The 26884-nt window shown below is 44.3% G+C and overlaps 1 protein-coding gene across 20 annotated transcripts in view; it reads right to left on the minus strand.

The window, feature by feature from the left end:
- Positions 1-304: 304 nt before the first annotated feature.
- The window catches only part of DOCK9 (dedicator of cytokinesis 9), a 287020-nt gene continuing 260440 nt past the window's right edge, over positions 305-26884 (minus strand). For 9 of the 20 annotated variants that reach the window (XM_027557861.1, XM_027557873.1, XM_027557870.1 and 6 more), the window contains 10 exons: positions 25641-25763; positions 24870-24983; positions 24650-24655; positions 24153-24188; positions 23151-23297; positions 20344-20554; positions 14525-14715; positions 11197-11297; positions 10925-11063; positions 305-466 (listed from right to left, as the gene is read on the minus strand). In XM_027557861.1, the coding sequence (XP_027413662.1) occupies positions 323-466; positions 10925-11063; positions 11197-11297; positions 14525-14715; positions 20344-20554; positions 23151-23297; positions 24153-24188; positions 24650-24655; positions 24870-24983; positions 25641-25763 (1212 nt within the window). In that variant the 3' untranslated portion in view covers positions 305-322. Of the gene's footprint in view, positions 467-7812; positions 9108-10924; positions 11064-11196; positions 11298-14524; positions 14716-20343; positions 20555-23150; positions 23298-24152; positions 24189-24649; positions 24656-24869; positions 24984-25640; positions 25764-26884 lie in introns of those variants that run through there. The other 11 variants (XM_027557860.1, XM_027557875.1, XM_027557877.1 and 8 more) reach the window with 5 other exon arrangements.

Consider the following 26884-nt stretch of genomic DNA (forward strand, 5'->3'; position numbering starts at 1 on the left):
CCCAGTTCCAGGTAGAGCCTGGCCCCCTGAGTGGGCAGCTCAAGGTCACACACACTCTGCTTGATGCCAGACGTGGTCTTGGCTCAAATGACCCCACTAAAGGTGACACAGGCCATCCTGGCAGTAAGAGGGCTTGGCTGGGCAGGAGACAGGACCGGGCCAGCAGCACTAGCCTCGGGTACCCCTTGGGTGCCCTCTCACTTCCTTTGCACCCCACCCCCTCTTTAACCCCTGGCAACCACTAAACTGCCCTCTACTTCTGTAATTTTGTCTTTTAAAGAATGTTATGTGAACAGAATCATACCGCGTATAACTTGGGGGGCTAAGCTCTTTTCGCCGGCACAGTTCCTGGAGATTGACAGGTGTCGTGCGCCTGCGGTTCACTCCGCTCTGCCACTGAGTAGCCTCCACGACCTGGGTGCACCGCGTTCTGCTGAAGATCTTCTAGGTTGCTTCCAATCCTGAGCTATTTGTATAAAAAGCTGCTGTTAACACTTGTGTAATGCTGGATCATCGAAAAAGCAAGAGAGTTCCAGAAAAACATCTATTTCTGCTTTATTGACTATGCCAAAGCCTTTGACTGTGTGGATCACAACAAACTGTGGAAAATTCTGAAAGAGATGGGAATACCAGACCACCTGACCTGCCTCTTGAGAAACCTATATGCAGGTCAGGAAGCACCAGTTAGAACTGGACATGGAACAACAGACTGGTTCCAAATAGCAAAATGAGTTCGTCAAGGCTGTATATTGTCACCCTGCTTATTTAACTTCTATGCAGAGTACATCATGAGAAACGCTGGGCTGGAAGAAGCACAAGCTGGAATCAAGATTGCTGGGAGAAATATCAATAACCTCAGATATGCAGATGACACCACCCTTAAGGCAGAAAGTGAAGAGGAACTAAAAAGCCTCTTGATGAACATGAAAGAGGAGAGTGAAAAAGTTGGCTTAAAGCTCAACATTCAGAAAACAAAGATCATGGCATCTGGTCCCATCACTTCATGGGAAACAGATGGGGAAACAGTGGAAACAGTATCAGACTTTATTGTTTTGGGATCCAAAATCACTGCAGATGGTGATTGCAGCCATGAAATTAAAAGATGCTTACTCCTTGGAAGAAAAGTTGTGACCAACCTAAACAGCATATTCAAAAGCAGAGACATTACTTTGCCAACAAAGGTCCATCTAGTCAAGGCCATGGTTTTCCCAGTAGTCATGTATGGATGTGAGAGTTGGACTGTGAAGAAAGCTGAGCGCCAAAGAATTGATGCTTTTGAACTGTGATGTTGGAGAAGACTCTTGAGAGTCCCTTGGTCTGCAAGGAGGTCCAACCAGTCCATCCTAAAGGAGATCAGTCCTGGGTGTTCTTTGGAAGGACTGATGCTAAAGCTGAAACTCTAGCACTTTGGCTACCTCATGCGAAGAGTTGACTCACTGGAAAAGACTCTGATGCTGGGAGGGATTGGGGGCAGGAGAAGGGGACGACAGAGGATGAGATGGCTGGATGGCATCACCGACTCAATGGACGTGAGTTTGAGTGAATTCCAGGGGTAGGTGATGGACAGGGAGGCCTGGCGTGCTGCAATTCATGGGATCACAGAGTCGGACACAACTGAGCAACTGAACTGAATGTTTTTTTAAGTAAATAAATAAAAGTTTTCATTCTTGTGGGATGAATGCCCAAGACTGCAGTCCCTGGGTCACAGGTAACCACATATTTGGCTCCTTAAGAAACTGCCAAACTGGCAAATTTACTTTTCCACCAGCAATTTATGAACGATCCAGTTACTGTGGTCTCACCAGCATTTGGTGGTGTCCCTGTCCTCCCCAGCCAAATGTTCTTCCCAGTAGCTTTGGCCCATGTTCTGATTTTTTTTTTTAACTATCAAGTTTTGAGTATTCTTTAAATATTCTAGTCTTTTGTTAAATTTATTGGTTTGCAAATATTTTCTCCCAGTCTGTAGTTTGTGTTTTCACACTCTTAACAGGCTCCTCTCAGAGCAAAAGTTTTTACTTTTACTTTTAAAATTCAATTTATGGTGCGGGGGCACGGGGGGCAGTGTGTGGCGATGGTGGGAGGGAGGCTCCAGAGGGAGGGGATATACGAATACTTAGGGCTGATTCACCTTGTTCTACAGCAGAAACTGACACAACACTGTAAAGAAATTACTCTCCAATTAAAAAATAAATAAATAAAGAGGGACCTCCTCCGTGGTCCAGTGGCTAAGACTCTGTGTTCCCAATAGAGGGGGCCCAGGTTCGAACCCTAGTCAGGGAACTAGATCCCCCTAGGCCACAATGAAGACCTGGTACAGCTAAATAAATCAATAATAAAATATTAAAAAAAAAAGAACCTCTAAAGTTAAAAAAAATTCAATTTGTCCTTTCATGGGTTGTGCTTTTGCTCCCTGGTGGTCTCCATGGGTGGGACTCTTGCTAGGCAGCATGGATGAGAGTCCTGGCTCACATCAGGCCTTCTCTGACTCCATCCGGGCAGGTGTGTCGAAACCCTGCTCCACCCTTGAGAGGGTGGGCGTGTGCTCTCCATGCTGCTGTGGGTGTGGGCGGGGCCGGAGCTTCAGCTGTGCTGTTGACCCCAGCAGCACCCCTAGTGCCTAAACATTTTGTCTTGTTGCACTGCCCCTTGCATTTTCCTTTGGCTAGAGACAGCAGGTTTTTGTTTTTTTTAACTTTGGCTGAAAACATATAACATAAAAGTTACTCTTATAAAGTGTGCAGTTCTGTGACACTAAGTGAAGTTGCTCAGTTTTGTCCGACTCTGCGACCCCATGGACTGTAGCCCACCAGGCTCCTCCATCCGTGGGATTTTCCAGGCAAGAATACTGCAGTGGGTTGCCAATGCCTTTTCTCGGGGATCTTCTGGACCCAGGGAATGAACCCGGGTCTCCTGCATTGCAGGCAGGCTCTTTACTGTCTGAGCCACCAAGTATATTCACGCTGCTTTGCAGCCATCACCACCATTCAGCCCCACATTTCCTTCGTGCCCAGCTGCAACTCTGTACCTTAAACACTGACTCCCCATTTCCCATCCCCACCCCCAGGCCTGAGCAACCGCCCTTCTACTTTGTCTCGATACATTTGGCTGCTCCGGGATCTCATACAAGTGGGATTACACAGGATTTGTTCTTTTGTGATCGGCTTGTTTCACTGAGCATAATGTCCTCAAGGTTCCACCATGTTGAGGCATGTGTGAGAATTCCCTTTCTTTTAAGGCTGAAGAACATACTGCTGTGTGTGTACACCACAGCTTGTTTACCCATCCATCCATCCACTATTGGACACTTGAATCGCTTCCATGGTTTGGCTACTGTGAATTATGCTGCTATGAATACAGGTGTACAAATATTTGTTCAAGTACCTACTTATAATTCTTTTGGGCACATCCCCTTATGTAGAATTGCTGGATCATATGGTAGTTTTGTGTAATTTTTGAGGAACCATCACACTGTCTTCCAGAAGAGCTGTATAAGGTTACATTCCTACCAACAAGTCATAAGTATCTCAATGTCCTCATCCAGCTATTTTTTTAATAGCTATAATAATGAGTGTGAAGTAGTGTGATTTTTTTTTTGTCTGTTACTGTACATGTTTCTGTGTTGCTGTCTTCTTCAGCTCCAAGTATGAGAAATATGAAGCAAAAAGAAAACGTTGGGAGACTTACCACTGTATCATTCTTTGGATTCCAAGGTTTCTTTTTGGAAGAAAAAGAGCTGGTCTCTTTTTCATTTTTTCTTTCAGAGTCTTCTGATGCTTGTTTTTAAATGTATAATCTCCAGGGATTTTAATTGTATTTAGTGTAAGGGGTAGGGAAGTTTATTTACTTTATATGGTGGATACACCGTATCAAAAGAACCCTGAATCTCTTTCAACATGTAAGTGCCTTCGCCATCTCTTTCACTCTTGTCAGTTACTCAGGACACCAGGCTGTTTGATGTGTGGAGCTTTCCCATAGGTTGGATTTGCTGGTTCCATTCCCTGTGCTGCTGTTTGGCATGTTCCTCTGTGCTCTCTATTACAGACTTGATCAGATTCAGGCTAGGGTTTTTGTTTTTTTTTTTCCATTGAAAATGGCATCTTATTTTTTAAGTTTATTTTTAATTGAAGGATTTAATTTTAATTAAAAGATTTATTTTTCATTTAATGAGATGGTTGGATGGCATCACCGACTTGATGGACATGAGTTTGAGCAAGTTCCAGGAGTTGGTGATGGACAGGAAAGCCTGGCGTGCTGCAGCCCATGGGGTCACAGAGTCAGACTGAGCGACTGAACCAAACTGAAGGATAGTTGCTTTACCAAACTGAGTTGGCTTCTGACATCAGGTTAGAATTCTTGGCAGGACTCCGTCACAGAGCGTGGTATATACTTCGGAGGCACGTGTCACCTCTTGGTCTTTCTTAGTTATACTAACTCCTTTGATTGTTTCCAGTTTTCTTTATTTTTCTAGTATTATCAGGAATGAATAGACTAAATTTTACCATTTTAATCCACTGCTATTATTTTCTTGTTTATGTTCACCCCATGCCTACCTAAAAGGTGCTTTTAAAAATACTTCTGACGGGGTCTGTGGTTTCTCAGTCAGTCCTCTGGATGTCAGGTAGGACAAGATGCTCCAGACTCCCCTTGGACATTTTCTGCCCTACAACTGGAGTCAGCCATACTCTAGGAAGCCTGGATCCTTTTGGTAAGAAAGCTATTTAGAGACCACAGTTTGGGCACGTAGGGTTGCTCATTATTTATCGGCTTGGTCATTGTTTTTAGGTCTTTTCAAGCTAGGAAATAAGTGTATATTTAAGATAAATATCTGATGAGCTAAACTTCATACTTCCATATGAAATTCAGAACTGAAGGGTTTTAATTTAACCTGTTTTGGCTTACAGATGCAACCTTTTCTTTCTCCCATGCCAAAAACGTGGCTCCCAATGATATCCACACACTCACTCACTCTCTCCAGCAATAAACACACAACTGTTTCAGAATGACAGTACAGTCAAAAACAAACGACAAACAGATGACATACAGTCGAAAACAGAACACTGCTTCCACGGAACAAAACAATTACTGAAATTTTTTATTAACCAATCATTTATTGATTTGTTGCTACTACTTTTTCTCCTGAGGGCATATCTCACTGGGGACGGACAGTGAAATTTCCTGTATTTTAACGTCATTTGAAATAGTTCTTAAGTATCTGTGTTGCCAACCTTGATACATATATGGTTATGTCCCTTTATTTCATTTTAATTTCAATTCTTAGGAATTAAAATTTTATTTTAATGATGATATATTCTAATAATTCTAAAGCCAAATCTATAAAGCAAATTATATTTGGACAGGTTAATCTTCTAATTCTGTCCCCTATATATCATTCTCCCTCTCCTATAGAGGCGACAACTTTTTTTTTTGACTTTCCCTTTCATCTAAAGAAAAACAATCATCTCTGCTTACTTATCGCTCCTTTCTTAAATAATGGATAGCGCACTATTTGCTTTTCTCTATCTTATGTTTTTCACTCAGGGTATCTTGAAGATCACTCTATAGCAGTGAACAAAGATATTACTCCTTTTTATAGCTATACATTACTCCACTGTGTGGATGTACAATAATTTATGCAAACAATCTTGTTGCTGGAAATCAAATGTTTTTTTGAATGGAGTTTCTACACCGAGTGACTCTGTCATATGGTTATATAAACCCTGATAATTACTACACAAGTCACCTTTTAATTTCGCATCCTTCTCTCTACAGCTTTCTCCACGCAAGGGCCTGGCTTTATTTATGTGTACCATCTAGTGTTAGTCAGTTCCCAGGTGACAAAATATCCCTGATAAGGTGCTAAACAGTGTTTTAGTTCCAAAGTCACTTCAAACAGTTTTCCCTGAGGGGGAACAGGGGGTTCTTGTTTAATGAGTACAGAGTTTCTATTTGGGCAGATGGAAAAGCTCTGTGGATAAAGGGTGGTGACGGCTGAACAATGAGAATGTACTTAATGCCATTGAAATGTATACTTAAAAAATGGTTAAAAGGGCAAATTTCATGTTGTGTATATTTTACCCCAAAAAACAAAAAAAAAATAGGACCTCCCTGGTGGCACAGTGGGTAAGAACCCACCTGCCAATGCAGGGGACACAGGTTTGACCCCTGGTCCATGAAGATTCCACATGCCTCAGGACAAGAGAGCCCACGCACCACAACTATCGAGCCTGCGTGTTGCAACTACTGACGTCTGTGTGCCTGGAGCCTGTGCCCCTCAACGAGAGAAGCCACCAAAACGAGAAGCCTGCTCACCACAGTGAAGAGTAGCCCCTGCCTGCTGCAACTGAAGAAAACCGACGCAAAGAACGAGGACCCAGCACAGCGCCTCTCCACCCCCGAAAAATAAATAAGATCTATGGAAAGCGTTCAAGAATTTACTGAAAAATGGCAATAAAGATTTCTTAATATAAAAAAACCCCACAATTTTCCCCAATAAACGGATACTTTAATGGGTTACTTTATACCAAAATTAAAATTTTATACATAAACTAAATACGGTTTTTAACATATGTGAATGTGTTTTGGTACAGCGTCCACAGGAGATGTCTTCAACTTAGAAATAGCTCCTTTCTCCGCTGTTGTAATTAACAAGGGTTGGTCACCTTCCAAGCTGAATCTTATCTGACATGAAATCTGTACAAATTATTTTCCAAGTTTAACCATGAGATAGCAAGATAGCTCTTTCTAGACATATATTTATCTTACTGCATGATGACTTGAACTTTATGGCTTCTAAATGAGGCATTTACGAGGAGGAAATCCAGCCCAGCAACGGGAGACAAACTTGTAGACCTCTTCCCTGATGGTGTTAGAGTTAAGGTTTATTACACGGGGCTGGGATGTCAGTGACTCTGGGCAAACGTAGAGAATGTTCTCAAGCCCTAAGTCCGGATCCACTAGTGAATGGGCTGCAGACTGGTGAGCTGTCATAATGCCTCACATCTCTTCTTCATAACCTTGTCTCCATCTGTAAAATACAGCCTTGCCCACTGACAGAGAATGTTCCAAAGACACCAGAAGATCCTTGGCTTCTGTGTGCTCAAGAGGTACACAGTGTCACGTTTTCTTTCCTCCACCAGTTATGAAAAAAGACAGCTTCCAAAACCCCCCAAGTAGGAAAAGCGGCTATTTTATTTCTTGTGGAAAGACTCCTTTTCCTTCTGTTGCTGGAACTCTCTGGGGCTGAGTGGATCATGGCTAGGGCCCTGGGCGTGTCACAGGCAAGACCAGCACCTGTGGTCTGAGCCATCACTTGACTCAGGTCCAGGGTTGGTGATGCTGTAGGGGCCCAAGAAGGTGAGCTCACCTGGCCAGGATACCCTGCTGGGATAAACGACCACCTGTCCCAGAGGAGTCAACCAGGGAGGTGATGAAGGAGTGGAAGGGGAACAGACAGAGGGATTAACGTGTCTACGCATCCTTGGGAACAACCAGTAGAATTCAGAGCCAGACTGCAGGGTGACAGAGCGCTGATCCAAGTCCTCTGGGAGATCCAGCCCCCCAGTCCGCCTCTTGAAATCTATACTGTGGAAACTTCGACAAAGGCAGAGGCATGGTGCAACGGTCCCCAGGCGCCCAACCTCAGCTTCTACAACTACCAACCAACATTTGTCAAGCTGGTTTCAAATCCCCACCCTCTTTTTTCCCCTTCAAGTATTTTTAAGCAAATTTCATATACCACGTTATTTCACCCCCAAATATTTCAATATCCTGCCCTCTCTTAAGGCTGTCCGACAATAAATACCCAATACTCGCTACAGGAAAATCAGCAATGTTGTTTTTAATACAGATGTGGTACAGAATGTTTAACTACAGCAGGGCAGAGATTCTAGTTAAATAAAATTAAAAACCTTTATTTTTCCCAAATATAAAATTACTCAATTAATGTCTGAAAAGAAAATAGAACATGGTGAAGGCTTTACATTACACCACTATTCACCACAGGATTTATGATTTATCAATGACACACTCCACCACTTTGGCAAAAGGATGAAATTTTTAAAATGGTTTATAAACCTAACATAGCAAAGACTGTATACACCTCCATACTGCACTGCTTTTATATACAAGAATAAAACAGCAGAGTTAAGTGCGTTGCATATACTAAGAACAGCACAAATCTGTCACAATTGAACTTTATGCAGAAGCTGATGTATTAAAAACGTAGAAATGTCATATGTGTATGTACACAATGCCAAGACTGTATTAACAAACTCTATGTACATAACAGTATACTGTACTCCTTTAAACGTTTAGCATAGCTGTGTTTATTAATACAGGCCTTTGGTTCTAAACTGCTTGACTAGTTTTAAGCTCCCGTAGTTTCTTCAGCTTTCCTATTTCTTAAATGCAAGTAAATGAGTACAAAAGCACTAGCTATCCTGGTTCACTGGTACAAAAATTACAACGGTCAGTTTCCTCAGGTCATCAAAAACTAGTCACAAAAATAGTTCTTGTTTTCAATCTGAATGTGCCACAGGAAAAAAAAATATTTTCAAGATTTTCCAGCTTAGCCTAGAGGCCAAGGGTTACCCTCCAGCCTCGACTTCAGTGCTATGTGCATTCCAAAACACGTGTTTTCTCCAGGCCGTTTATTTTTAATACTACTTCTGTAAGGAAGAAAAACATTTAACTCCAGCCGAAGAGTGTCCACCACACACCTCTGTTAAGACACAATGAAAACGTTGAATATTGCCAGAGAGGTTTAAAAAAAAAAATAACGAGTGCTCTCTTGAGGAGGACTCCTCCAGGAAATGTGCTACGAAATTACTCAGTTCTTTAGTTCCCGTAACTCTTCCATCCCCTTGGCTCCTCCTTGTGCTCGGTCTCCCCGCGTCAGGCACGTGCCCAGGGATTAGCTTTGGAGTCATCGTCCTGAGTTTGCAAATGACAGAGCAAGTCCCCACCCGCGGACCACGCGGCGGGGGTCACACCACAGAGGACGAGCTGGTCATGCCGTGCACCAGCGTGCTGGTGGGCGTCCCGCTGATGGCGTTGAAGATGTGCAGGGAGTTTGGCAGAACGCTCGTCTTCTCCTCCAGGGGGCAGATCTCGAGGCACAGAGACACAGCATTACCCACGCGCAATGCGCCCAGCGACACTTCTCACAACTCATCACCCAGCGGCCACTGCGTGACTGTGACACCCCCAGGGAGCTCAGCCTCAGTGCAGGGCCGAGGGAGTGGGTCAGCTCACCTCCCACTGCGTATCAGGGTTTATCGGATCAGGATATTAAAGAGCAAGTCAAGGACAGCGTGTTTCGTTTCCTCTACAGGTTAGTGAGTAGAGAGACTTCTAAGCTCACCAGGTCGTAAAAGCACCTTGAAGTCTATCCTGCATGTACCTGGTGGGGACACGACATGGTCCCGGCCCTTGGAAAAGCCTTTTTTTTTTTTTTTAATGAATCTGGAGCATCGGTGCTCTCCACCAGCTCCTTTTCTCAAGATCTTACAGATTTCCATGCTGGGAGAGAGAGAGTGGCCGCCTTGCTGACTCTCAACAAGTCTCTTTCACACTCAATAACGCAAGGAAGAATTCTAAGCACAAGACTTGACCTAGTGCCGGGTGGACACTGAGAGGAACATACACACTCAGAGGCTCCCCTGGAAAATCCAAGACTCCAGGCCAAGACCCTTTTTGCTTAAGGGTTCAAAGTTTAATCTTCACAGTTGTTAGGATAATGGAAAATTCAAGGTGCAGTTAAGAGCCAGCACAGCATTATGTCCACACAGTCTGGGAGTTTAATATTCTCGGTTCTGAACTTTTTTTCCCCTCCTGTCATCTTGTCTAGAGCCAAGTGCTGACAGCCACTGATCAAGCTCTCCATCCTACCTAGAGGCCCCACACAAAAGACCCTGAGCTTTCTCCAGACACTTGTTCCCACAAAACCCTCTCTTTCTGCTCAATTATTCACATATTTATTTCTTTAGTCATTTCTATTTTTTTTTGTACTTTTCTAAATGCCCAGAAGAGGGCTGCCTTCTTTTTGCACATGTACTGTCATTATGTCGGTGTCTACAGTTGTCCAAACTCAGTCGCAACTTGCTGTGAGCCAGTTATTAAGATCCAGAGAAATAAAAGTAGAAAATGACATTACCATCCCATCTGAACGTGTGAGCATGGAGGAGAAAAAAAAGCAAGTTAAAGCTTAGACATTTAAGTTAGTTTTCTACAACAGAAGCCTCCTAACTAAATCATCACAGGTTAACTGACACAATGGCACTGGCTTCCATTTTTTTTAAGAATGAAAGCCAGTAATGTAGGCAATAGACAGAAGCAGTCATGTGGGCCGCTTATGGGGCCAACACTGATCAGAAAGACTGACACAGAAGAAGTCTCCATCAACTCTGTGGTTGATGGAGAACAGACCCCTCAAAAAGCAACAGGAAGCGGCCTTTGACATTCATTTAGTTCCCTGGGCAGCTGTCCCCATCGATGACCACTGAGCCCAAATATGTAATCCCACTGAAAGGAATTCATACAGGAAGATGGTGGTAGCAGTGCAATCAGGAAAGCTGCCTGGAATGACAAGGAATAAAGAAGCAGCCTTGAGGACTGACTCACTGGGGCACCCAGGTCAGCTGTAAGGAGTCACACTCTGCACAACCCTATTTTTTTTAATGGTGAAAGACATTTACTGCAACGGAGAATTCCTTAGAAGGGGGTTAGACAATGACGCTTGTTGTTAGGCTTGTTGTTAGCTGTTCCCCAAGCCCCTGTGGTTAGACAGTAGCAGCAGTGCAGCATGCTACACTATCCTTCAGAGAGCAACATTTTGGAAGGATGTTGGGGCATTCAGACCATTGTAGGGTGCACCTGAGACCCCCAAGTGATGCGGCGGGTCTACACATGAGAGTGTGGCACCTACCTGCTCGTGCATGATTTCAGAAAGCTCTTTTGTCATTTCCCTGTAGTTGGCCTTCATTTCTTCCTGATACTCTATCTGATCCTCTTTGATGAGCCTTTCGTTCACCACTAAGGCTTGACCGCAAGCTTCCACAAATTGCCTGAAACGGTGCGGGAGAGGGAAATCAAGGCATGAACAGAACAAAGGGTGAGCCCAATTGGCAGGATCTCTTTCCTGAACGAGCACAGAAACGATCGCTACTTCAAGAGAAAGACATTTCCAGTGTGCGTTACCTGAAAACTTCTTTAAGCAACTTCACTTTATTGTCAGGGTATCTTTTTGTGTTTGTGTCATCTAAGAAAGCTCGGGCGTATGCTAGTGGACCGGCGTTGACCTGGATAAAGAACAAAAATTTAAAATTAGGTTATGAAGAAAATGCCCATCATCGTTAGTTTCAGCTGGCATTTGCTAAAAATGCTGCTTGAGTGAGTTAGTTATGACCGCTGCCCTCCATGAACTTAGGACCCCAAAGAAGAAACCATGAATCAAGCTCATATTGCTATAAGCTATTTGATGTCTGTCATCTCAGCCATCCTCAGGGCACTTGTGATGATGGTTCATCTTATGTGGGAAGAACTAATGCTTGGAAAATGTAAGGACCTGTTTAAGGTCGAACAGCCAATAAGTAAGACACCTGAGATCAGAGCCAGTCTTCCAGCTGGTATTTGTGCTAAATGACACTGAACTAAGAGGTCAGTCTGGTGAGTTCAATGAAAACTGGAAAACAAAGTAGATGTGCCAGTTTTAAAGAACCAACTCTTCCCCTTGTGGAATTGTGAAGCCGATCTGCTATCCTTAAATGAACTAACCATCTCAGGGGCTGGGAGGCCAAAGATTCCGGGGAATTTGGCAACAAGATGAGGGACTCAGAGCCCTGCATGTCTCCTCTAATTCACCAAGCGGAGTTCTCTGAGGCTGAGTAAGTCAAGAAATGTGGGAGTGTGCAGACAAAGAGGGTTAGACACACTGGATGGGGAGGGTAAAGTTCCAGGCACTTGGGACTTGGGAAAGGGCCTGAGTACGTGATCATTGCATGATTTTTCCAGGGGTGGGGCGTGTCCCGGAGGACTTGGAGGTAAGTGAGCGGGGAGGGCGTGGCTGTGGCTGTGGGTGAAGGGCATGGGCAGTGGTCTTGGCATGTAGGACTTGCAGTAACGGCAGGGGAACTGAACTGACAGAGTTCACACCAGGGGTGGGGAGACGGGGGGCACAGAGGTTAGACAGGGGCCCTCTGACATAGGGACAACTAGCTAACCCTCAGGGATGACTGGGTATGATCCCTGGATATATGTGGGGAGCTTTGTCAATAACCTAAAAGTGACCCAAATGAAGCAATATCCAGAGTGACGTGTATCTTCAGTTTTAAGAAGATGGAGAAGGAAGCTCATGACACTTCATAAGATCAACATGCCAAGACCCTGGAGTGGAGCACAGAGTCACGAAGCCACCCGATGGCTCTGTCCTGTGCACAGCCACCCCGGAGAGGCTCTTGGTGGAAGAATTAAAGAAACACAGATAAAAGGATCAGGCTTCTCTCCCCGGACTCCAGCTTTGTTGTTACCCTGGAGGGTGCACACGCGTAACCTTCACCTCCTTGCTTCATCACAGAATGCTTTGCTCTTAAAGGCGACCAGGCATTTATCCAACGCTAAAGTCACTATCAAAAGGCAGGGCACGTGCCCTTTGGAAAGTGCATCCTGCCCAGCCCCACCCTTCCCTGGCACGTCTTTCCCTCCGCACTGGCCTCTTCAGAGGCTGGCTGTTTCCAGGCCCAGGCCACGTTACTGAGCGGTTTTTGTTTTAAGCTGCAGAAAATTGTGGCCTCTGGCCCGTTATGCAATCACTCACGTGGTTGGAGTATTTATCATCTTCACCTGATACCTTATTTTGGTATATTAGTCTTTTGGGCCGTAAGAGAAGAGGTTGAAAACATCTGTAAATACTTTTGAGGTGAATGACATTTAGAAAAATGTGAGGTAACAGCTTAGCATTGATCTGATAAAAAGTTGACAAAAACTGATTTCAGAAAATGAAACCAGTGTATTACAATCTACATGTAACCTTCATAAACACATTCTTCTTGAAAGAGAAAAGAAGCAGATATAGGAATGTACACATAATGCAGGTGGCTAGAATTATTTATACATACTTAAAAACGCCAATAAAGCAAGAAGCATGCTGGTCACTGGAGGGAGTAACTTAACACTTATTAATTTCTTAGGAAACCATGTAAGTACAATATCTGAAAAACATCCCTATTGATTGAAGTGTACCATACCAACACAAAGGTGCGTGTAAGTGTTTAGCTTGATGAATTTTTACAAACTGAACATACCTGTGTAAACAGCACCTGGGGGTGGGGGGGTGGTGGGAAAAACTGGAAGATTGGGATTGACCTATACACACTACTATGTATAAAATAGATGATTAATAAGGACCTACTCTATAGCACAGGAAACTCTACTCAGTACTCTATAATGGCCTAATGGGAAAAGAATCTAAAAAAGAGTGGATATATGTATATATATAACTGATTCACTTTGCTGCTCAGCAGAAACCAACTGCTGCTGCTGAGTCACTTCAGTCGTGTCCGACTCTGTGCGACCCCAGAGACAGCGGCCCACCAGGCTCCCCCATCCCTGGGATTCTCCAGGCAAGAACACTGGAGTGGGTTGCCATTTCCTTCTCCAATGCATGAAAGTGAAAAGTGAAAGTGAAGTCTCTCAGTCATGTCCTACTCGTTGCGACCCCATGGACTGCAGCCCACCAGGCCCCTCTGTCCATGGGATTTTCCAGGTAAGAGTACTGGAGTGGGGTGCCATCGCCTTCTCTGGCAGAAACCAACACAACATTATAAATCAACTACACGCCAATAAAAAGGACAAAGAAAAGTCAGCACCTAGATCCAGTACGACTTCACCTGAACAGCTAAAGGAAAAAAAAAAGTCTTGACCCCTATTTCTTACCACATAAAAATTCAGATAAAGAAAAAAAGAACATCTCTGAAACAGATTTCTATAGAGGATACAAAATCTGCTACTAATAAAGGAACTATTGATTAGTTGGGCTATGTTGAAATGAAGAATTTCACTAATCAAAAGATACCATTAAAAGAGTGAAACTTAAGGTACCTTTTCAGTTACAATTTTCATAGAAACCAGAAAACAACAGTTTCATATGAAAACCTATAGCTCTCCATACTTCACCCTATTTAAGTCTTGATGCTTCCATTAGGCAATCAGAATTAACCAAATTTCTGAGAAGCCAGGCTGTACCCATCTCTAGCCCTTGCAGACACCTTGGTGACAATGACGCTCTTGTAGCCAAAGGGCTCCCGCCCATCTGGGATCGGGAGAAACCGCACAAATACGGAAGGGAGGGGGTGGGGATCGCCTCTGGACCTGGTGTGAATGACCTGAAATTCCCCGGGTCCACAGGAGCTGCCCTGCGGATTGCCTGGCCCGGCGTGCGGATTGCCTGGCCCGGCGTGCGGATTGCCTGGCCCGGCGTGCGGATTGCCTGGCCCGGCGTGCGGATTGCCTGGCCCGGCGTCCGGCTCACCTGGACGCTCACGCTGCCCTGGAGCTTGAGCTGCAGTTTGATCATGTCTACCTCGGCCGAGGAGCACAGCTGCCGGAGCTCGGCCACCTTCTTGCTCATCTCGTCGATGGCCACCTCGATGGGGTTCAGGTCTGTGTGGTGCTGGTACATGACCGGGATCCGCTTCTTCACGTACGGGAAGCAGTGTATTGCTGCGGAGGAACACGGCGCAGAGTTAGGCCATGGCTCGCACCGCTACATTCGTCCCGACGGACAGCTCATCACCATGCCCGAGTAGGTAAGGAACCTGGGGCGTGTCTAGGACACATGCCGGCACTTCGTGGAACCAGAATCCAGCCTTCCTTTACTGTGGTGTGCGTTTAACCACAGGCACCACATAAAGTCAAGAGGGTCGGGTTCTTGTTAACTTTAATAGAGAGGTTTGCCTTTGAAGAAGTCATTTGATCACTCTTGCTCAATTTTCTTGCCCATAAATGTACTAAACCTTTCTTGGAAGTTGTGAGAGCTGAATGAGCTAGCAGGCATGAGACAGCTTTGCAAATATAAAAAAGACTAAATAAACAGTCTTGAGATATCATATAATAGAGTTAAGTCCAGAAAAGAGTTCCATAGAATATCCTTGAGCCATGCAACTTGGAATCACATGCTTAAGTTTGCACAACTCAGAGAAATCAATGAAAATAACATGTGAGAATGTATTTCCAAGCAAAGTATTTTATGAACCGGAAATTCACAAACTTTGAATTGCAATAATAAAGATGTTTTAAAACTTGAGTGATTCAACAACATTAAAAAATATTTAGTTTTTCTCACACATTTTTTTTTACCCAAAAAGACGCCACTCAATATTGTTTTCATTTCTTTTAAGACACCTAAACATATCAACACCAAAGAGTTGGTTTAAAAAAGAATAGAAAAAATAGCACTGAAACATGTATATTACCATATGTGAAATAGACTGCTAATCCAGGTTCGATGCATGAGGCAGGGTGCTCAGGGCTGGGACAACCCTGAGGGATGGGGTGGAGAGGGAGGTGGGAGGGGGGTTCAGGATGGGGGACACATGTATAACCATGGCTGATTCATGTCAATGTATGGCAGAAACCACCACAATATTGTAAAGTAATTAGCCTCCAATTAAAAAAAAGAATAGAAAAATAGTTGTTTCTAATTCAATACTGTTTCACATTTCTCCCCTATTGCTTATATATTGTACATGTAAATATAATATTCTTATTTCATATATGTATTTATGAATAGGCAGGTAGCTATATGCTTAAAGCTTGTATTACTTTTTAACAAGTGGAAATAAGATAGGAGTGTTATGTTTAGATTCTTTACTATTTAGTAAGTGGTTGGGGAGGGATTACTCGAAAAGGACTGATCACAAAACGAGAAAGGCTGGCTCCCAGAGTTCCCTCAGGACCACCCAAAAGTCCAGAGCGGGAAAGACATTCAACCTGATCCAGCCCTGTTTGTCACACCCTTTACAGGCCTGCCCTGGTTGCTGAATGCTTTATCAATCTAAGGCCGAGGGTCTGTGTCTGCCATTTCTTCTGTGTTCCCTGAGGACACACAGTTTTTAAGTGGTGACACTGGGATTGGTAAGTCCTCTTTGGACTGAAGGTTCCTGTGACAAGAACTAGATGCTGCTGTTTATCAGCCAGGGAGATGGGAACAGCTCTCCAACCACAGGTGCGCCCGGACGTGACAGACGTGCTTTACAGTGAGGAGAAAACTGTGTTCTCATTTGTCAGGACACACGTCTTGTGAGGCTCACGCTATGTCAAAACACACTGACTCGTGTTATCACAGTGCTTCTGGGTGATATGGGGTGGTAGCACCATTATTTCAGAGAGAAAAAAAAACAACTCCAAAGGTATTTGTGAGATGTCCATGTTACACTGATTCCACTCAGCAAAAGGTCTGAGTCACTGCTTCTTATGATGGTCACAGGGGGCTAAAAGAGGCACAGGAGAGATGAAATGATATAGAAAACTCAGGGTCTGTGCATGAGCCCACCAAGGCACATGATCCAGGACCACCCCCTGGCGCAGCCTTCCTTACTGGCCTCATGTCTCCTCTTACTGGGGTCACTTGGCTCCAGCCACGCTGGCCTACTGGTCACCCCCTGAGCGTGGTGGGCACAGGGACCCCCACCGCTGGCCTCTGCCCCCATAGCTCCGTCTTCCTTCAGACACTTGCACAGACCATTCCCTCACCTCCTTCAAGTCTGGACTCTACATGAAGCCCAGAGGGCTTCCATTTAACCCACCATTTAACCTGCAGCCTTCCCCTTCCCTGACCCCCCCATTTCCAATCCCCCTTTGCTTTTGTCCAGAACATGTATTACCTTCCAACACAGACACATTGACTCGTTATGTTTACTGTTTATCGTCTGTCTCCTCCTGCTAGAATTCAACTGCACAGAGAGTTGTTTTGTTGATACGCCAGGTTGGACATTGCCCGCCCGTGCTCCGTAAGTTTTGCTGAACGTTAGAATGTATTACTGCCCAAATGGCTACATGGAAGAGCACACAGGCCTGGAAAGTGGAAAATTAGGTGGTGGACTGAGTGAGCCATTACATCATCAATCAACAGCCCGCATTAGTGGTCTGCAGCCCTTTGGTCAGGACGATGAGGAAGAAATGGCTGAGGGGTGTGAGTGTACAGTCTGGTGAGGCTGATCGGGGGTGAGGGCTGGGGGAATTATTTCCAACCTGAGAAGGAGTCTGGACGTGATTTGGGAGACTGGGGAATAATGACCAGGAAGAAACTCCATGGGATGAGCTCCATGAAAGAAGGAACAGACGGGGTCAGGTAGGGAGGCAGGCTCAGAATTGACACCGAGGGGGATGGGAGGGTGATCATTAGATCTTTCAAATGACCCCACCATTGTAGCTGACTGAGGGAACTATCCAAGAAAGTGAACCTGTCTGGGTTCGGAGGGCAGGGACTTCTACACAATTTGAAGGCCAAAGGACAGCTGTGAAGCAATGCAAAGGAAGAAGAACCTAAGGGATTAATAACACAAGGGAAAACGCAGAATATCCTGGCCTGTGTGTCTTTAACTGAAGGTTGGTATAGTTTATAGGTTCTCAGTAGCATTTTTATAACCCCTTCTCTAAATCTTTGTTGCTACCAGTAGTTAAACCTTGTGAAATTCTGAGATCTTTCGAGGCAGAAACTGCACCCTTTCTTGCTCTTTTGTTGCACTAAGAGCAACTGATCTGATCTGATCTGAACCTCAAAAGGCAAGGAGCTCAATGGTAGATGAGATTGTAGCAAAATGAAGTGCATTCCTTCCCCACCTGGGCATAATTTACCAGATCCTTTCACACAGGATGGACAGTATAACTTTGTTTTTACAGATGAAAAACTAAGGTGCAGAGAGGTTAAGTGACCTTCCCAAGGTCACACAGTGCGGATGTGATGGGGTCTGTGCTGCCCACACCTCCTCAGGGTGATTATTTCCTGAGTCGATTATTTCCTTTCTCTGTAGCAGCGTTACTCTTTGTCCCCTCTGCTCAGGCGGGTACAGAGCTTTGCTCTGGTCTGTTATCTAATCTAAAATATTTCTGTGACAAAACGGGAAACTGGCTAGTGAAAACACCCCGTGGTAACTGTTTATGAATCAGCATGCTCCCTGAGTGGGATAATCATGATACAAATCCTGACCCTGACTCATCAGTGAGCTCGGTTTATTTAAATCAGCAGTTCTCCAACCTGAGCAGTGTCAGAAACACCTGGAAGGCTAAGTTAGCCACACCAGCTGGGCCCCGCCCCCAGCGTGCCACAAGTTCCCAGGTGTTGCTGACACCGCAAACAGGGAACAACCTTTGATAAGCCCTGATCTGAGGTTATCACTGCTGGAAAGATGAACATGGTAAGCTGGTAATTCTTGTAAAATGACTCCATCTAAAAAATGCAGTTATTTTGCTTAATAAGGATTTGCTACTGTGTCCATCAGAAAAACAATTCATCGCTCAGATGGTAAAGAATCTGCCTGCAATGCAGAAGATCTGGGTTCAATCCCTGGGTCAGGAAGATCCCCTGGAGAAGGGAACAGCTACCCACCCCAGTATTCTTGCCTGGAGAATTCCATGGACAGAGGAACCTGGCGGGCTACAGTCCATGGGGTCACAAGAGCCGGATATGACTGAGTGACTGACACTTTTACTTTCAATCTATGGGGAGGGGCTGATGTTTTTGAGGACAATATTGTTTGTGTTTTACAGGTCGTCTTATTTTTCTAAAAACAGGAGCAGAAGCTCCTTTTTAAACAATGTAGGGTCGGGGAGGAAGGAGAGGGTGGGATGTATGGAGAGAGTAACATGGAAACTTATCTTACTATTTGTAAAATAAATAGTCAATGGGAATTTGCTGTATGACTCTCAGCGAACTCAAACTGGGGCTCTGTAACCACCTAGAAGGTGGGATAGGAAGGAGGTGGGAGGGAGGTTCAAGAGGGAGCGGTATGTATACCTATGGCTGATTCATGTTGATGTTTGGCAGAAACCAACACAATTCTGTAAAGCAATTATCCTTCAATTAAAAAATAAAATACCTTCGAGAATAAGAAAAAGAATGTAGGGTTTCGGGGGTTCTTTGCTGAATTTTAATTTTTATCTCAGTTCCCCCATAGGAAGAATAAAAAATCCTATGCAATATGCTGTCCTGAGCTATTTCATCATGAACCACACTCTTTCTTTCGTAACCGCTAAATCACACACCACGCAATTCACCCATTTAACGTGTATCGTCCCTGGCGAGGGTGGAACCTCACCCGAAGCTGCACCATCCTCACAGAACTCTTTTCATTGATGGTTATAGTGCTCCCTGCTCCTGACCAGGAGGAACACTTGACATCAACCGCTGGACAAGGACTGGGTGCCTTCCTGGTTCGACTTAACTATGGCCGCTCTGAAAAATGTGCCTCAATAGCAGATACAGACAACACGTGGCATTCTCAATAGCGTCCTCACAGATTTTTTTTTTTTTTAAAGAAAGCCTTTTATTGCCTGTTAAAGGTTAAAGGTTGCCTGTCATTTGCTGACCCTAACCTAAGAGCGATGGTGACTCTTAGGTTACTCCCAAGACGACTCTATATGTGTCACACAGCATAGTTCTGGGGGGTGGGTGATCAGTGGCTACTAAGCGGTGCCAAAGGAGCCACTGAAACTCTTGCCACCACTGAGTGGGTAGCCTGTGAATGCGGTGGGCTTCCTGGTACTAGCAGCTGAGATTGTGCTGTCTTATTATTCTAAAAGCAAGAGCTGAGGCTGGCCAGCCACTCAGGGAGGAGGTGGGCCTTGTATCCCACTTGTTCCCGCCCCTTAGAGTCTCTGAGCAGGCTCAGGCTGGGACCTGTGAGGCACAGACGCTTCAGGGGTCTGTTCCCTTGATGTAGGTAGCCTCGGCACTGTGCACAGGGGTTCTCCACTCCCCGGGAGTGGGACATGTAGCTGGAGAGTCTGCCAACTGCCCGAAACAGCATGCCAGAGCGTTCTGGGAAGAAAATGGGCCCACTGGTTTCACCAGATTCTAAAAAGGGTAAGTGACGTGACATTGGACCTGACTTCTGGTCTGATGGAAGATACCCAACAGGTAAACAGAAAAATGTCCTTTGAGTTTTCAAAACCGAGCATGAGATACGTGTTAAACTGAAGCAGGTATGTAAGGAAAATTAACTAAGTTCCCAAGGCCCTTCCGGTTCTAGAAGCTTCTGGATCCCTTCTGAAGGCTCTTTCTCTCGCCCTCCATGCTGAGAGCTGGGTGTGGCTCTTACCGGAAGGGGTGGGGGGAAGGGGGAGCCCTACCTGTCAGGATGGTGCGCCGTTTGCACTGCTCCTCTACGCCCCCTTGCCGCTTCCCGCTCTGGGTGAAGGGCATCTCAAACATGAAGCGGCGAATGTTGTGGGATCTTTCGAACTCCGTTTTCCTTTCTTGCAGTTCTTTCTCATCAAAGAACGGGATCACGTGAGTCACCTGGATGTAGGCATACTTGGAATCCAGATCCTTGGGGTTGACCTTAAAATGAATAAAGGGAATGGAATACAGCTTCTGGTGTGTGAAGGACTCCTCCAATGCACGCTGAAGTGGTGTTTTCCCACTTTGTATGAGTAAAAGTTTTGGAGACTCAGAACGTTTGAAAAAAACAGTACAACAAATGCCACATACTCACCACTTAGAACAATTGCTAATACTTTGCTATTTGTTTATATATGTCTCCTTACACACACGTACAGGTAGATTTTTTTTTAGCTGAAGCATTTCAAAGTAAGTGGTTCACATCATGACACTTGAGCCAGCATCTCCTAAACATGAGGACAGTCTCCTCCATAACCACAATACATCATCATTTTGTTAATGTTACAAAATTAACACTAATCTCCTAATAGTACCCAGTATACCAAGTTTAGATGAAAAATTCTCAAATGTCCCAGAATGGTATTTTTGGCTATTTGTGTTTGAACCAGAATCTAATCAAACATTGCATTTTACATTTAGTCATGGGTCCTTAGTCTTGTTTAATCCAGACTATTCTTCTTCATGACATTGACTTTTAAAGACATCGTGCTAGTTTTCATGTGGAATGACTCCCTATCTGGATTCCTCTGATTCTTTCCTAAGCTGTATTTTTACATATTTGGCTTAGAGAGAAAAATGTTTATTTTAGTAATAGTGTTTAAAGCCAAGCCCTCAAGTCATAATTAACCTGTAGATAGATTAGACATAAACACATGGATATGAATTAATTTAATACAAGTAAGAGATGAATGCATGAGCATCCTGAGAGAAGTTGTTAGGTCAAAGACACAGACTGATCCAGACAGAGGTTTTGGCTTCAGAGAAAAAGGCAAGTTGGACTTGAGTGATTTGGTCTAGAAAGGAAGTAGGTCTTAATAAGGTTGTGTTGAGGTTTCTGGCTAAAAATGGACCCACAATGCATGTTTCTCCTCTTCCTTTGTACAGCTCTGTCACAAAGGATAGGATTAACTGACAAGGACAAAAGAGAGGGCGGAAGAACAGCAGTGGGTGAGTTTAATGAATATCTGGAAGGCAGGTGCATGGGGGTTAAAGTTCTAATCCACATTCCCATGGAAGGGGCAACAAGGAGGAAGCCAGAGCACCCCGCAGAAGCCTGCTGTGATGGACTGGACATCTGTGTTCCCCCAAAATTCTCATGTAGAAATCTTAACCTCTAATGCAATGGTATTGGAAGGTAGGAGATGATTAGGTCAGGAGGGTGGGGCCTTCATGAATGGGATTAGTACCCTTATACAAGGCCGTCACAGAGCTCCCTCAGCCCTTCTTCCACATGAGGACACAGCGATAAGTCTATGCACCAGTTAAAAGAATCTCACTCGGAAGACTGAGTCTGCTGGTGCCTTGACCTTGGACTTCCCAGGCTCTGTCCTGAATTGTGAGGAATAAATTTCTGTTGTTTGTGTGCTACCTGGTCTATGATATCTGTTTCAGCAGCCTGAACAGACGGGCATCTGGAGAAGACTAGGATTAGGGTGACCAGGGGAGGTATGGGTTGGTGAGTGGCCCAGAGTCTATGCCGGGTAGTGGCAGAACCCCAGGCTCCCTTCCCAAGTCCCCACCCCCAAGAAAAGAACAGATTGTTCCTTGGAGAAACCAGTCTGGAAAGAGTCTAAGTGGGTTCGCCAGTCTCAGCAGAAAGTGGGGGCAAGGTACAGAGTAGGACGCAGGTGGAAGGGCAGGTGGAAGGCTGCAGGCTGAACGTGGGACCTTCACCCTTGCTCATCTCCTGCCTCCAGCATCCAGAATTACCTCCTCCCTTGTCCCCTCCCTACCACCTGGGCAGGAAACTGCAAGATTCTCTGGAGAAAGAGCCCCAAGCACATGAATTCCAGACACTGGGGATGCCTACGCAGGGCTCAGGACAAAATCATGAACTGAGGCTCCTCCAAAAGGATGAACTGAGAAAGAGGTCGAGCTTATTGCTGTTGGAAACTGAACAGGAGGGGCGTTTGTAAATGCAAAGAACAGGAGCTCCACTAGACCTGAGTTTCAGGAGGCAAGAGGATCTCATCTCTTGGGAGATGTCCTGAAGTCGGTGCAACACGTAAATACACAAGGAAAGTGTGGAGGTTCAGAAATGGTCCTCGTGTGAGGGCGACTCAGCAGAGGATAGCCTCTCGAAGGAGAAAATAAATCTCATTCCTACAGATGTGCTGGCTAGTTAGTTCCTTCCTTGGTCTGTCTGTCTGCTCATCCCTCTGTCCGTCCATTAGTCAATCAACCAGACATTGTGCTAAGTGCAATGAAAATGAGCAGCGACAGACAGAACATAGGACCCTACTCCGACGGAGTTTCTAAATAGCTGGACTAAAAATGGTATGTCCTTTCAGATATTAATTATTTTGTAAAAGAATATCTGTTTAAAGTTATGAAATAAAGGACTACTTCATGAAGGATATCAGGGAAGCACAGAAAGGTATTAGGGGAAAAAAAAATACACTTGTCACTCAAAGTCAACCATTCTTAACTTTTCCCTGCATCTTTTTTTGACACACATTTATGAATATATATGATCAATCAAACATGAAAAAACAATATTACATTGCTATGATACATTTACAAGCATGGTCCATACCTTGCCAGAATCTTGTATCATCTTGACGTTTTCAGCACCAAATTTATCTGAGTAAAGTTTGAGAAGTCTCTGAGAAATTTCTGACAGAGGTGTGAGTTTGGGCTCCTTGTAAATATACTCCTTTCCATCTTCATCTTCAAAGAACCCCTGTGACATAATGCACAATTAGAGCTGCCCCCAGACACAAGCCCAAGGCTGACCACAGGGAAGGAGTCTTTTGTTACAAGGGTTAACAACAACAAAAAAAGGGAGTGATTCTAAAAACAAAATCGGGCTTTCCAAATAGGAAGGAAAATGATAATAATGTGAGGTCTGGGTGCGAAGATAAAGGAAAAACACGAAACTGCAAACTCATCCAAGAATGTGGTCATTAAGTGTTGAGTGAATGAGAAATTGGGGATTCAAGACTGTGTTCTCTCGGTGAAGTCGAATGATGGCACTCAAGCCTGTTTCACATTCCCAAGGAACAGAAGAACTCACTAAGACATGTCTCAGCAGCCGATGGGCTGGCCTCAGACACGCACACACACCCCTTCTCCTGACCTCTCCCAACTACACGGGATTTTACAGTATAAACAGAAGCATTCTGGCCTGGAGAGTAGGTTTGGCAAAAGTTATGTAAAGTTGGTGTAAATTCCATTTTGCCTCACTGATGAGAAAAATAGGAAAGGACGTCGCATAATATCAGAAAATATTTTTATAATCGCCAGTCATCACCTGTTTTAGCACCAGTCGGGTCTGAATACGACAAGGCTTAGAAAAGTGCTTGGGAAGTGAAAAAGGTTGAAAACTAAAAAGCCCAAATTGGAGTTAATATTTGAAATAAATTAAAAAAAAATATCTCTCCTCTAAAATAAAAGAGAGAAAATGGTGCAAAAAACACAGTATATAAAAGAAAAAAATGCAGGCTAACATGAGACAAAAAACACCCACATCAAACTCAGAAGTTTAGATGCAGTGACTCACTGTATTACTTGCTTTTTAAGCATTTACTGTAATTACCTCCACATCTGTTTCACTGTCTGTAAACTGGTATTGCTATAAAGTTATAAAAGACAATAAATAACAGGATAAATCAAAGGTTATATAAAGCTCATTGAAAACCACACACCCTAAATACATGTATTATAATTTATACTATTTAATCATGTTAGAGACTTGGAGGTTAAACTTTCAGTTAAATATAAATGAACCTCTTTATAAAGGGTTTCTGAAATATTACAACGGTAAACTACTTGCAAAGATATTATAAAAGATAAAGAGACGCACAGGGACAGAGGAAACCAGAAAGTCTTAATTTTGGTTTAAAACATGCAGTATAGATGTGTAAGGGAACAGGTGATTTATTTCTGTAAATGGAATAAAATGTTAATCTGTTTTTTTTTTTTTGAGTGTGTAATGACTGGACAGATATACATACAGACTTGAAAAGGAAACTTGCAAACCACACTGAGGTACCAAAGATGCCGCTAAGAATGTCTTATGGGAGGAGAACTTACCGCTGCCTTAAGAAAGTAATAAAGAAAAGACAGGAAGAAAGAAAAAAAAAAAAAAAGCAGAAAGTTTACTACTGAGGAAGATAAGAACCATAGTAAACATGACAAATTCATCAAATTAGAATTTCTAGAAAATGGGAAATTTACAAAATACCACTTTATAGGGTCTAAACAAGAACAAAAAAGGACTGGGGATGTGCTAGAGGACTGGGAGGAGGCTCACCTGCCCGAAGAAGGCCACTCGGAAGTACGTGCCCAGGAGCCGGCGGCCGGAGTGCATGACCTCGGTCACCTTGCTGTAGGCTCGGTGCAGCGTGTCGTACAGATGGGCCAGCCTCTGCAAGGAAGAACACAGCTCATTTCTTCCCATTTGCAGCTAGCAGAACTGATGTGAAACTAACAATGAAATGAGATCATGCAGGTGAAAACTCCTTGGACTTGAGTTTAAAAAAAAAAATCAAGAATGCGTTTTGACTGGACAACTGGTAGTGATCATTTCCAAGTGTTAGGTTTCCAACCCGAAGGGCCATCTGGCATACTGAGAACACATCGGATTCCCAGTGCAGTGAGTCAGTTCAGTCCTCTGATGCTGCTTGTAGTTTTTGCTTTTCCTACTCCATTCCTTAGCATGTGCTAAAGAGAAACTGGACGGCATCCCCAGCCCAGAAAGGCCAAAGGGTCACTCTTTTCCCCTATCAGTGGAGCAAGGGAGAGTTCTAAGAGAAGAGGCACCTGGGGATTTTAAAAGTCAGGATCCTGGCAACTTTATGCAAGTGGAGTGCCAGAATCCCCAACCCCCGTCCTTCAAGATTGGAGGTCTGGGTAGAGGTGTGGTATCTCGTGGCTCCGAGGGTGGTGGCCTCCAGGGTCACGTGCAGGGGCAGAGACCACGTGCTCAAGTGGCCTGCTTGCGTGCTCTGCATGTAAGAATGTCTGGGGATGTGTGTCACTCCCCCATCCTCTGAAAAAGTGAACAAACAGACCACTTGGATACCTCGAAGTCCCTCCGCTTCTCGTAGATGGGGATGATGAGCTTATAGATGTCGGCGATCAGCTCGTAGCGCTCAGCCTTCCAGAGCCCGTCTGCACACTGTTCCAGGAGCTCCGTGAGCACGTCCTGATCAAAGAGAAGGAGAGAGTGTTACAGGGAAACCGACACTGCGCTCCTTGCAGAACGCATAAATGGTGAAGATGATTTCAAAATATTTAATATATTTTTAAAAATTATTTTACTTTATTCAACTTTTTTGGCTGCACGTGAGCATGTGGGATCTTACTTCCTAGACCAGGGATTGAACCCTTGCCCCCTGCAGTGGAAGCGCAGAATCTTAACCACTGGACCACCAGGGAAGCCCCTCAAAATATGTAATATTTTTAGATACTAACTTCTACATTCATTTTTGCCATGAGCTACTTTCCAGTCATGTTTACAGACAGAAATTAAGGTCTCATTGTATGACTGTGGTAGTAGTTAACTGCATGGGAAAAAAAATGGAAATTGATAGCTTCACACAGGCTCTCAGTTTTTGTTCTTAGTTCTCATTTTCTAAATATGATTTAGATTTTTTTTTTTCCTTTCTGAGGAACAATGACAATGCTGAGACATGGAGAGTCACTCAGCATGACTTCAACTTAAACATCTTAGAGGAATTTAGTGATGGAGTGTGGGAGGCACTGTGCCTGCCTCGCCAACATCCTTTTCCTTTCAAAATTCTTACCTACTGAATTTGGGCAGTCACCCTGCCTCCATTAAAGTCCTTGAACTTTAGAAGAAGCTAACACCATCTGCGACTCAAGAGCTGGACATGTGGCTCAGGTTTAAACTAACCATCGTGAATTTATTTCCTGGCCAGTCATTGCTTTATCATGTGACCTAAATTGGCCAATCAGGGTGAATTTCAGGACCCATTTGGAATGTGGGACAGACGCTGTCAGCAGAATGGACATAGGGAGGCGGCAGGTAGACTGGCTGGGGCTGGTGGCATCCCTGCCCTGGCCAGCCAGGGGCCTGTCTGCCATGGTAGCAGCGTGGAGGTCTCCTCCCTCCTTCCAAAGTGACTATCTTTTATCACTTTGTTAGACATTCAGGTTGATTTCTTCAATCTCTCTGTGAAATTTCCTAACCATCCCCAGTTTGAGAACCTCTGCTTTACCTTGAAATTGGGTAGCATGGCTCTTCCAACTTCTTAAAAATTGTTTTGGCTATTCTGGTTCCTTTGATTTTCATATAAATTTTAG

Source organism: Bos indicus x Bos taurus, chromosome 12 (assembly GCF_003369695.1).
Source record: "Bos indicus x Bos taurus breed Angus x Brahman F1 hybrid chromosome 12, Bos_hybrid_MaternalHap_v2.0, whole genome shotgun sequence".
NCBI classification, from domain to species: Eukaryota; Metazoa; Chordata; class Mammalia; order Artiodactyla; family Bovidae; genus Bos; species Bos indicus x Bos taurus.